Here is a 12838-nt window from a genome sequence, read left to right as displayed (position 1 = left end):
CTTAACTCGTGTTGCTGCTCGCCGTTAAACTGCTGTCGCTGTGGTGTTTAGTGCCTGGCTCCTGTCCAGCTCGTCTGTGAATTCCATTTCTAAATGGTTTACAGCAGAGAAGATATGCTGCCCTTGGTCTTTAATGTCCTCTGCAGCTATAGCCACGTGTACACCTGAAATGATTACTTGAATTATTGATCACATGCTTTCCTTTAGAGGGAAATGTGCTTAACCTGCTACTCCTGTCACATTTGATTCACTGTGGCCTTGTTTGTCCACTGCAGCATAAAAGTCCTGCAGCTCTATAGAAACAGCATGGTTAGAAGTAGGGGAAGTCAAAAAAAGGATAACACATTTATAATACAATAAATCATAATAAAGAAAAAATGCAGGTTGTATTTATTTGCTAATTTATTTTACAAATATGGAATAAAATGAATCTATATATAACCTTTTTTTTTTCAGGTTTCCTCAAGTGTTGCCAATACTGGAAAAACCTCACTCTTGTACATATTGAACTAATTACATTGTGGCAACCTCTAATTACAACCCCTGGGAGGAATGTTCTGAGTATATGGGCACATTTCAAAGTTTTAAAAACTGAGAACACTACAATAGAATAAAGCTCTTTGAATATAAAAAATAGACATAAACACAAACTGTGGGTCCACAAAATCTCCCATTCACTGTCTATGGAGCAGCTACAGACTTTATATTGTTGACATCACAAGTTTGAGACTTACTTCTGGTTTCTGGCTTTGAGTGAGAGTTGCTTGTGTTAAAACATATTGATTTAACTTTTTTCTAAGGCCAATGAAATAACATAATTGGATTCTTTGTTGAGGTAAACAGTCATGGAACAAATTACTAGACCGTTGTTTTCTTCAAATTCTTGTTCATTAAAATACCTGGTACAACTAAAGGTACATTTGTTTGGACAAATATAATGATAACAACAAAAATAGAGAGTTTAATTCAAGAGCTGATATCTAGCCATTTTGCATGGTTGTCTTGATAATAAACAAAATTATTATCAAGACAACCATGGAAAATGTCTAGATATCAGCTCTTAAATTAAACTCATATGAGCTATTTTTGTTGTTATCATTATATTTGTCCAAACAAATGTACCTTTACTTGTACCAGGCATTAAAATTAACAAGAAATTAACTAATTGACTGTAGTTCCCCTTTAAAAGGCTGAGGATTGGTGCTGCAGCACTAGTCTCCATAAGAACATCTGTATCTGTGTCTGCATTCTGATTCCTGATGAAACTTTCCTGGCACATTTTCACTTGTAATTTAATTACTGCTGCTATCATAGATCGTATCTGCTTCCAACTTGGAGGCAGACCAAAGCAAATATACACATATCAACTTTTCTCTGTCCAGTCCTCTCTCTGTCCGAGCCCCTGCTTCGCCCTCTCATACTCTCTTTCTCTGAGCCCTAAAAAGCGACGGCTCTGCCTTTTGTGCCGAGCGAGACACTTCCTGTCGCTTGATGCTGTGTTTGCTTTTCTGAGCTGGCTCCCAGAGAGCTGTTGTTGTCCGCTGCTGTTTTAGCATTCATGCCTCTCCCTCTCTTTCTACCCTGAACGAATCCCAACCCCCCCACCCACCCACCCACCCCTCCCAACCCCTTTCCTCTCCCACTCCCACCCTGAACTCGGACATACCTGCCTGCTCGGCCTGGATTAGGACGTGTGTTCTCCTTAGACACAAACATAAAAACTGCACTCTGCAACCTTTCTTATCAGCTTATTTGTCATTGTCTATCTTGGTCTTGGAGTGTCGGGGGGTCCCTTATCATTCTCTCTGAGTGTGTGTGTTTGCACATGCATCACACAGAGTGCTAATAATGACCAGCTAAGAGAGAAAGAGGGGAGTTATGAGAGGAATGTGGGCTGACATGACTGCACAGGTCTGCCCTCCAGACATAATAGACAGGCAGTGACAGATGGAGAAGAGACTCTCACTCACTCTGCAATACCATCAGAGCATTAGATGACTAAAATGTAAATATATTGATCGTTGAAAGTGTATGTAAAAGTTGCTTGTTGTTTATTCCTAATACAAGTTGTACAATCAAAGTGATCATCAAGGTGTATGATGGTGGGAGTTTTTTCAAAATATGTTCAATTCTTTGGTGATTTGTGATTCTTTGGTTTCCTTTATAATGTTCATAAGTTAATGATTGGGTGATTCTCGATCCCACACACGCTGAATTTCATGACCACTAATAGTGAACATGAACAAAGCCTGAGGCCAGAACTATGCATCCTGTTTCAGATTCATTCAGATAAAGCAGCTGCTCCCTCTGATCCCATTGTGACCGCAAATGCTCTATGGCTTTCCCCGATGACTCACAACACAACTATAATTACTGCACTTTTCTAATTCATAATTTATTTAGCATTTTTAATATAAATAAATAAATCAGATTAAAAGCACATAGATGCTCACTGGCAGGATATAACAGTAACATAGTTATCTGTTAATATAAAGAAATATGACATTTAATAACATTTAACAAGACTATGGCCCGAACCATACCAAGATGCATTGCTTAAATACAGCTAATATCAACCTTTTTTCTGCATCTACCAACATCAAAACAACTGCCTTGGACAGGTGTGACACTAATAACATAATATATATATATATATATATATATATATATATATATATATATATATATATATATATATATATATATATATATACAGTCTATGGTGCAGCCACTCCACACCACAAATTGGGTCGAACTTTTGTGCTTGTTTAAAAACAGATAGAAAAATGCAATGTGTATTGCAAGAGACGCATTAGCCCCTTTCATAGTGCCGTCCTGCAAATGTCCCATTGTTTTGCCGTAAAGATCTGAGCCGGCTTTTCACCTTAGGGCGCTCATAGTGATCCCACAAAGGCGTGATATTCGTGCCCTTTCATAGTGCAGTCTTGAGGCTTGAGGTGGGAAGATAGTGGGAGGAGACGATACGAGCTACACAGCTAGCTCTATAGCAGTATAGTGTGTATGTGCTGCAGCAGCATGTGTTCACTTAGCGATCACATTTAGCTACCAGTGACCAGCAGTGACTCTGCCAGGTTCCATCAGCGTCCACAACAACAAACCAACATGCCACCTTTTGCTGTTGAGGCATGACATGCTTCTCACCTTGAAACTAAAGCCAGTTTTAAGCGGAGGTAACTGGCATCCAGAACACCAAAGCAGAAGAGTAAAGGCAAACAGAAATAACAAATCTTGTAAACAGTCAACAGTTTACAGGAGCTTAGGGCATATTCATTACTGCTGCGACTTAGAGCTGTGATTTAATTCTTGCCCTCAGGACTCAGAGTTGTGCTGTTTTTCTATCCTATCAGGTAGTTAATTACATTCCCCTGGCGTCACATGTATGGATCAGTCCCTGTTTGGATTAGCTCTGGTCCTCAGGGTCAGGACTGAAGACCACAGCCACACACACGCTCAGAGCAACAGTAAACAAGCACATGGCTGCATGTCCCATCTTTAGCATCTCACTACAGCTAATCCTTTGTATACAGACACACAGATGTACCCATAGATATTCCATGCAGTGCTTTATACCAAAACAATTAAAAAAACAAAGATTCTGTTGAAACAGCTGCACATTTATTCTTCTTCTTGTTTCTGCTTTTTGTTGTACAACAACGCAAATCTACAGCAAATGCTGCATGCCCCTAAGTGGCATTGAGGGATAGAAATGTTGGTGTTTCAGTCAGTCCACCACTTTGGTCCAGACTGAAATATCTCAACAACTTTTGAATGGATTGCTGTGACATTTTGTACTGACATTCATGGTTCCCAGAGGATAAACAATATTATTAAGACAATTAATGATATAATCATGATCTATAAGAATATTAATGCAAGTACACCTTTGATATCTGCTATACGGCAGAGGATTGAGGCCAGGTAGGAGAAAAAAATAATGAGATACATTTTTTCATTATGCAGCCTGAGAAAAAAGTTGAAAGGTTAAGGATTAAATTCAAGTTTTTGTGTTCAGTAATGTTGGAAAGTTATTCACAGATTCATTGTTCCCCTGTCAATAAGCCATCAGGGGAACATTGTTTTTAGAGAAATGGCTCATCTATCTGAAAAGTTAGGCAGACTGCAGGCTACAACCTGATCTTCATCAATGTCATAAAATGAGCAATAATCACAATAGCCAACACAACTCGGAAAAGACATTTATTAGACCTATTAGGGAAAATCAGGTTGTAGCTTGCAGTCTACTTTGCCGAAACTCAAAAAGTTGACTTTTTTGTTGACGTGCATAATTTTTCCTCCTCTCGTTATTTTATCCTCCTTCCTGGCCCTTATCCTCTTCTATACTTTTAACAATGACAAAACCTTGTAAAAACTAAAAAAACAGGACATATACTTTTTTTTGTCAATGTCGGTGTTTAAGAAGGCTCTTTCCACCTGTATGTGAAAGTCCTGGATCAGAATACTGTAACTTCCCCAGGTTTAGTGTATGCATTGATATAGGTATGGGGGCCATATGGAGGCCTTAAAGCCTCACAGACTGATACCCATGACTCAGGAGAGTCTCCCTGGCAGTGAGCCCCGTTCCCAAAGTTCATGAGATAAAAGAGGAAGACACTGGAAATAACTATCTATCCAACAGGGAGCCTGCACTGCCAAACAATGGCCCGGAGGAAGCCTTTCCTCCGAACCCTCTACTCTTATCAGAGCCTGAATATGCTGTACACAGTGTTAGAGGTGGTGATGCTGTGTGAATCGCACACGCACACAAAAAACACAACGGACAGGACGTGCTGCAATGCACGTTCTTCACCCAGAGGACAGATCAGAGAGAGCATCAGGGGCTTAAGTGGGATCTAAGAAGAAGATCCTCCGAAGGAAACACGACCAGCCAGTAATGGACTTTGAATGAACGGCAAATAACAGCATTACGTTTTAATTTCTCATGTTGCTTCCTGTCGTTCTATGACTTTAATGGCTTTTTTTCATGGCCTGTTCATGTAGTCAAGAAGCTATTTGCTCTCTCACACAAATTATGAGCACTTTAAGCTCATTATCATTGTGGTATTGATTTCGACTTGTTTGTAACTTGTATGTTTTTTTTCCTTCTTTGCCCTTTCCTCCTCTTCTTTTCTCCCGCTGCAGAATATTGATGTGACCAACTTCAGCAGCAGTTGGAGTGACGGCTTAGCTTTCTGTGCCCTCTTGCACACCTATCTCCCCGCTCACATCCCTTACCAGGAACTCATCAGTCAAGATAAGGTAGGACACTACACACACACACACACACACACACACTCAAGTACTAACCTCACACGGGTCTCAGGCTCAACAGGTAGGTCAGTGCCTAAGTGTACCTAAGCACATTACACCTAAGTGTAATAAGCAACCTAAGAACGCTAAACTTATCAGAAATCAGTGTATTTAGAGAAGGGACACACACGTTCAGGCTCTCCTCATACCTCAACCATAAATGTAGTCTTTTCTCACACATACTGCATACCGACTCACTTGCATACTTGGATTTAGTTATCACTTGGTCATGACCCAAACATACTTAAAAAACATCCAAATGCGAGCACATTCTGTGTTTTTGTGTCAGATTGTACCAGAACAGGGAGGTCCCTCACTTGAGCTGTACAGTGGTGCACATGACACAGAGTCCCATGAAGTTACCACAACACTGACTGGATGTTTTGGCAATAAACGTAGGAACACATACATACATTCTCTGAATACCATAGGGATCTAGTTTGTGGTTGTAACGTTTCATGAGGCTGTGATTATCCTAGAGGTCACAGCTGGTCAATTTCTACACTGAGCTCAAGTTTCAAATAACGCTCTTGCTACAATGAAATGCTACTACGGGGACTAACATCATCACACATGATTACAATGGGCTGTTGTATCCACATGTGTCTCAGCTTTCCAGTCATAACCAATGTATGCAATTCCAAGAGTTTAGGGACCCCAGTATGCACACATATAAATACAATACAAAAAAAAAAAAAATACAATAGGCGAAAATAAAACACCCTTCCAGACAAGTAAGTCTGACATGTTTGGTCTCGAAGCATCATCTCACTTTATATAATACCAGTATCTTTACTGCCTTCTAGCTTTAAAACTGAGCCCATTACAGACTGTTAAAGATAGTAATGTTGACGAAAATATCTTGCGGTCTCGTGGGTATCAGAGAACTCATTTGAACCTGCAGTAAATGTCCTATAGAGTAAACAAACTGCATGTTCGGCCCAGCTTAGACCTGCAGAATTGTGTCTCCAGAAAATCTCGCACAGAAAGCCATAATAAGTTGTTAGTGGAAAATGTGAACCTGTAAACTGATGTGGTTATATAGTGTAGGTCTGAAAAATGCATGTTTGCCAAGAGGCACGTAAAATCCTCTGTAATGCTCTGAAGCCATTTTGCCAGGAGTCATTTTTTCCACCATTAAGCTGTGTTTTACAGACTTCCTTTATGAAGTTGTAGACATTTTATAGGTCTGCCATATTGTCCACACAGCATTACGTAACAGCCCGATGATGAATTATAAATGTTGCACTTGTGCAGTCATACTGTACGTGATCCTGAGCACAGGCAGCAGCTACTGTATAGCTCGGCGGTAACAGCTCTGTAATGTGGACATGCAGGTGGTATATACACAAACTGTACAAACAATATGGTTCCTCTCTGGGGACTGCAGAGCATTAGCCTGCAACGACATTCAAACAATAGACAAACACCTCGGACCAGGCCCGACACATCCTACGTGACGAATTAGTCGTGTAGGCGTGTGTGTGCCGTCACCCAGCTGATGACAGAGACATCTCTCTGAATAATTCAATAGACCCGTGTTGGCTTTAATAACTCTTGCTGAGTGACTTTCCCCGAGGCCCAAACACCGAACCAGTATAATCTGTCCTTCCAATAATCCCATTACTGCCCTCCTTCGCCCTTTATCATAGATGCTTTTTTAGAAAATAGTGCCATCAATGGACTTATATTTCAGGTCAAAAAGGGGGATTTGTTCTTTTGAGTAGCAGGCTGCAGCTTCAGAACTAATCATTAAAAATGTATAATATATTAATTCATCATCCCAGCTGTGTTGAGGTCTAGAGCGGCTTAATATGACAAGTGGAGTGCTTGTGAGAGTCACGATTAGCGACTCAAAGACCTGCACTCTCAATTCAAAAGGCAGGGAAAGCTCAACTTTAGGCCAAGAGAGACTGAAAGGACGTTTCTGTCAACAGCGCTGACATACAAGGACAATACAGGTGCATCTCAATAAATTAGAATGTCATAGAAAAGTTTATTTATCTCAGTAATTCAATTCAATTAATTTATTTAATTTCTTCTCATTATAATGATTATGGCTTACATTTAATGAAGACCTAAAATTCAGCCTCCCAAAAAATGTGAATATTACAAAAGACCAATTTTAAAAAGTATGTTTAATATGGAAATGTTGGCCTCTGAAAAGTATGTCTTATTCAGTTTCCTTCTATGGAGAAGTGACTAGACAGACACACGTCTAAATCTAAAGGAATTCAGTTCAATAGGCCCACAGTATAGCTTTACACTTATCAAATAAACACAGGGGATTGTATAATACTCTGAAAGGCTCACATAAACAAACAGGGGCTTACACATGTTTCTACTGTTTGTGAGGGTTTATATGTGTATTTGTTGCTGTGTGAGCTCCGTGTGTGGTGTTGCAGGATGAAGGGGTGCAGGGGGTCTCACAGTGTCCCAGCACCCATCAGTTTGTTTTTTTTCAGGTCCGGAATCTGACCCTGGCTTTCCAGGCCGCCGAGAGCATCGGGATCAAACCCTCTCTGGTGAGTTGAGCTGCCACAGACCTCACACACACACACACACACACACACACACACACACACACAAACACACACTTAGATAGCACAGAGAGACCCTGTGATAAGATAAATTGGAAACTTTTATGTAAATTGATTTGCCAAGCATCAAGGATGTGAAACAGAGATGCTCAGACAAGCTTTTTACCTCCTGACAGTCTTGAGCCTAACTGTGTCATATCAGTTATCGACTTATTTCCTGTTTGATTGTGCTGAGCCTGCTTGCCAGCACTTGCATCAAGTTAAAAACTAACCTAATACATAATTTAGATACAATTTGATTAGCTTAGTTGGTTTATGAAAACATTAACAGCCCCTCTGAGAAATGGTTTGCATTACAAGCAGCTGTTCCACAGAAATATTTAGACTTTGTGAGAGAAAATTCCCTCCGTGTTTTGTCATGCAGTAAACAAAATCACTTTTCTGTTTATTTCTAGTGAAGCAGTGAAATGTGTTTACAGTAGCAAATATGGAGTAAATTGCCCTTCTGTTTGAGGTGTCTGAACATATTACATTTATCTGCATTCTTAATGAGATTTAGATGAGACATAGACATATTAAATACCAAGCTAGAGCCTGGAGACTGTTTACTTATCTTAGCATAAAAATTGGAAGAAAGGGTAATAACTAGCATGACTTTGTCCAACTGTTAAAAAAAAGGGTACCTGCAAGCACCTCTAAGGCTTACAAAATTACATGTTGTATCTTGTTTTTTTAATCCGCACAGACATGCTAGAGACTCTATGATAAGGTGAAAAACAGGGACACACAATCACACACATGTAAGCACTAATGCATGCACCATAGATGTTTTCATCAGGCTGCAGAAAGAGAATATCAGCGCTCAGCGAACCTCCCGAACACACCTTCCAACACCTTGGACGCCCTGAACGCAGCATTTGCGGGATACTTTATGAAGAAAGAAGAAATTTAACTTAACTTAAATAGAACTTAACCCATGACCTTAATACATCTGCAATCTGCCAAAAGGGCCTGCAGAGACTTTATTTTTTGCATAGACTCAATACTTTTAATGTGAACAAGACACTGACACTTTATATTATAAATCTTTTATTGAGTCCATTTTAACCTTTCGTTTAATTTCTTTGTATGAGAACCTCTCAACAAAATCTTTTGTTCAGTGTTGTTAAAGTAGCCAGCAAAATAATTGGCATAAAGCAGCTTTCCTTAGCAGATATCCATGAGTTTTGTGGAGAGCACGGTCGATCCTGGCCAGCTCTGACCACCTGCTCTTGGAGGAATTTGTTCTTCTCCCTTCTGGGCGGAGATACAGGTCCCCCAGGGTAAAAACCAATAGGTATAAATTCTCCTTTGTTCTTTGTTCTTTGTTACAAGTGCAATAAATGCACTTAATTTGCACTCTTGATTTCACTGCTCAGCAGCACTTTACTAGCAGCACTTTACTGTGACTATTTCAATGGCTTGATACTTTTACTTTACATTTTTTGGTTGGTTGTTTGCTGTAACTGTGATAAATGTCCCATGTCTTGTGTTTTTCTTCTTGCCCTCTACTGTAAATCAAATTTTCCCTCGAGGAACAATAAAGATCTGAACTGAATCGAACTGAAGTCCTCCTGGAGCTCTGTTTTGCTCCAGTATTTGAAAAACTTAATTTTAGATTTTTCAATTCATCCTGAGGGGGACATGAATGTGTGTAGCTCATTTCATGGAAATCCTTCCAAAAGTAATAAATAAACACAAAGTATTTCCTAAAATGTCAAATTGTTTTTTAAAACTTTTTTTTTGACTTTTTTTTTTTTACTTTTTTTTTTTTACTTTTTTTTGACTTTTTTTTTTAAAGAAAAAAAAAGTTTAAAAAGTAAAAAAAAAAAAAAAGTTTAAAAAAAAGTTAAAAAAAAAAAGTAAAGAAGTAAAAAGGACAGTGGTGGAAGAAGTATTCACATCCTTTACTTCAGTAAAAGTACTAATACCACACTGTGAAATGACTCCACTCCGCTCATTTTAACTACCTAATAAACTTTTAAGTGGTTTAATTTATAAAAATGGGTAATAATTTTAAATGTATCATGTTTTTCATTTTAAATCTTGACCTGAAAAGTAACTAAAGCTGTCAATTAATGTAGAGGAGTAAAAAGTACAATATATGCTTCAAAATGTAGTGTAGTAGAAGTATAAAGTTACATAAAATGTACATAAAAGTACCTAAAAATTGTACTTTAAGTCCAGTACTTGAGTAAATGTACATAGTTACTTTCCACCATTGCTACCTGCCTCTTCTAATTTATACATATCAGTTAAGAGTCCTCCTTCAGACACTGTATGAGGATTATAGGGATAGTTTGTGCATTATTGAAAAGCCCAGACAAAACCACAAAATCCAGAAAGGGTTCAAACTTTGGTGTGAAATAACATGTTTTTGTAGGATCCCAACCACTCATACTAACAAGCCGATTGAGGAAAATAAATTAAATGCCTTTAAAGTCATTGTTTCGAATCAGGAGATAATTTGGAATAAAACAAATATTGCATAAAAAAACTTTATTTCACCACCTTCGAGTCATAGAGCCAGAACAGCTGCACATTAACTTCCTTCCTTTTTCTTTTTTCATGACCATTTAAAACAAAGGCCAGTGCGAGAGTAAGTAAGTAAGAGTGTGGACACGAACAGTTTAATGCTCAGCAGGCCAAGTCAAATCCTCAGGAACGCAACTTCCAGTGCAAACAGATAAACAGTTGGATTTAGATTAATAATCTGCTGCAATCTTGCAGCCAGGGTATATGAAGTATTTGTTCTCATATCTATTTTTATCATTGCTGTCCATACTGTTGTCACTTTGACTCATCTGAAATACAAGTTAGAATTTGTTGCAGAGTATCTGAGACATGTTCTACATGAAGTCTTTCCTTTGTACTGTCTTTGCACTTGCTGATGACCGCTTCATGTTTTGAGGAACACGATAAAACAGATGAATGTAGTTGGATATTTTTCTCTCTGAGAGTCAAACCAAAATAGCTGCTCTTAAATGACTTAGAAAATACACAAATCAGGCCAACAGTTCATTTTCTTTAAATGCGGAAGAGCCAGCTGGACTTCAGCGAGGAAATTATTTAAATGTTTCTCTGAGACCAAAGGTCATATTTCTTAATAATTCTCCACTGCGTGCTTGTGGTTCTAAGACTGGATATGGGAAATCTTGTTCCCATGTCAGTAACTTCCAACTTTTCATCTGCTTCTTTATCTGTTGAATAAACAAAAAGGGCCAGACGCAGACCAGAGAGCAGCTGATCATCCTCCCGTTAGGAGGTTGAGACATCATGGAAGTGACTGTACTGGAGCTTCTTCATAGCTTTAGGGAAACTGCTGTGCGGCCGGCTCAATACGGAGTCATGTGAAAACATGGTTCACTGTGACTCATCACTGTCTCTGGGCAGCCGACTGCAGCTTCACATAGCTCATCAGTCTTCTGTAGAAAGGAGTTTCATAATACTGTAAATTACAGCTTACGCACATTTTCTGAAACACATTATTTCATACTGAGCAGCACATCGCATCCATTTGTCCTGCAAAAGCCCCTCACTCACTCAAAACAGCTGACTCGTGTGTCAAAATTATATAATTTCATCAGCGAGGTCACCACATGTCCCTTTCTCATGGTTAGGTCAAGGCAGTCAAACAATGAAATGTAGGACACCAAAATGATTGTTAATGTGATCTCTCATTGAGTCTTACACAGCCAACAATAGAGTCAGATATACTTTAAAGGTGACTAACAAACATTTGTTTCAACAGTCTCACTGTTAATGGTCACCTTCATTCACAGTGAGTACCATATACAGTCATGGAAAAAAATATTAGACCACCCTTGTTCTCTCTAATTTATTGTTCATTTTAATGCCTGGTACAACTAAAGGTACATTTGTTTGGACAAAGATATTGATAACAACAAAAATAGGCAAAATCATTATCAAGAAAACCATGAAAATGGCTAGATATCATCTCTTAAATTAAACCCTTATGAGCTATCATTATATTTGTCCAAACAAATGTACCTTTAGTTGTACCAGGAATTAAAATGAACAACAAATTAGAAAAAACGGGTGGTCTAATATTTTTTTCATGACTGTATGTAACTGTAATGTCAAACACAAAATTAGAAAAAGGAAAAATTTAAGTAAAAAACATGCAAAGAAGAAACCGTTTAAAAATGAAAACAAATGTAACAAAATAAATTAGAATGTTTCATGTGAACCACTTGCAGCTGTTGCATAGTGTTAAAGCTGATTGTATTAATGGGAGTGCTGTGGTTTTTAAAAACATCACTAACATTCCCATTCATATTCATAGGGTTTGCAGACTCTTTTAGTGACTTTATAATAAAACTGTTCACCATTTATGGTTATACTTTCACAATCACACATGGGTGCAAAAAAATAATGAAATTCAATGATTTTAAAGTCATCATCATCATCATTTTGGATCAAACAAATTCATTGTAGTTCTGGCTGAATGGCATCCCAGGTTCTCATTTCACGCCTTCAGGTCATGGAGCCTGAGCTGCACATTTACTGTCATTTTTTCATTATCTTGTAAATAAACATATCAGTGTCAGTAAGAGTGTGGGCACTAAAGAGTGTAATGCAGACCAGGCTAAGAGAAATTCTCACACACACAACTTCTGCTGTGTTGTAATGGCAGAATATAGTAAAAAAAAAAAAAAATCTGATCAGAAGATCATATCAGACACTTTTAATACATGAAACTGTATTTCAGTTCCTCCTCCACTGTGATTAGCCTGACAGGGCTGCTGCTTGTAAAGTCCAAAATTATTGCAATAAAAATACCATAACTCAAGGATGAATTTCCGCCCAGGCTCCTCTGCTGGAAAGATCCATGCATGTCTGTGCCCAGGGGCCCATTGTCTCATAATCCTCCCATGCCATAACTCCAACTCTACACCTAAACCGCTGTT

The 12838-nt window shown here is 38.5% G+C and overlaps 1 protein-coding gene across 1 annotated transcript in view; it reads left to right on the top strand.

Moving 5' to 3' along the window:
- Positions 1-12838, top strand: part of specc1 (sperm antigen with calponin homology and coiled-coil domains 1) — a 92619-nt gene that overhangs the window by 77509 nt on the left and 2272 nt on the right. Inside the window, exons 13-14 of the mRNA XM_059351170.1 lie at positions 5161-5277; positions 7794-7853. Coding sequence (XP_059207153.1) covers positions 5161-5277; positions 7794-7853 — 177 coding nt within the window. The remainder of the gene's footprint in view (positions 1-5160; positions 5278-7793; positions 7854-12838) is intronic.

This window comes from Centropristis striata, chromosome 15 (assembly GCF_030273125.1).
Source record: "Centropristis striata isolate RG_2023a ecotype Rhode Island chromosome 15, C.striata_1.0, whole genome shotgun sequence".
Lineage (NCBI taxonomy): Eukaryota > Metazoa > Chordata > Actinopteri > Perciformes > Serranidae > Centropristis > Centropristis striata.
This window is presented reverse-complemented; position numbering and strand designations above follow the sequence as displayed.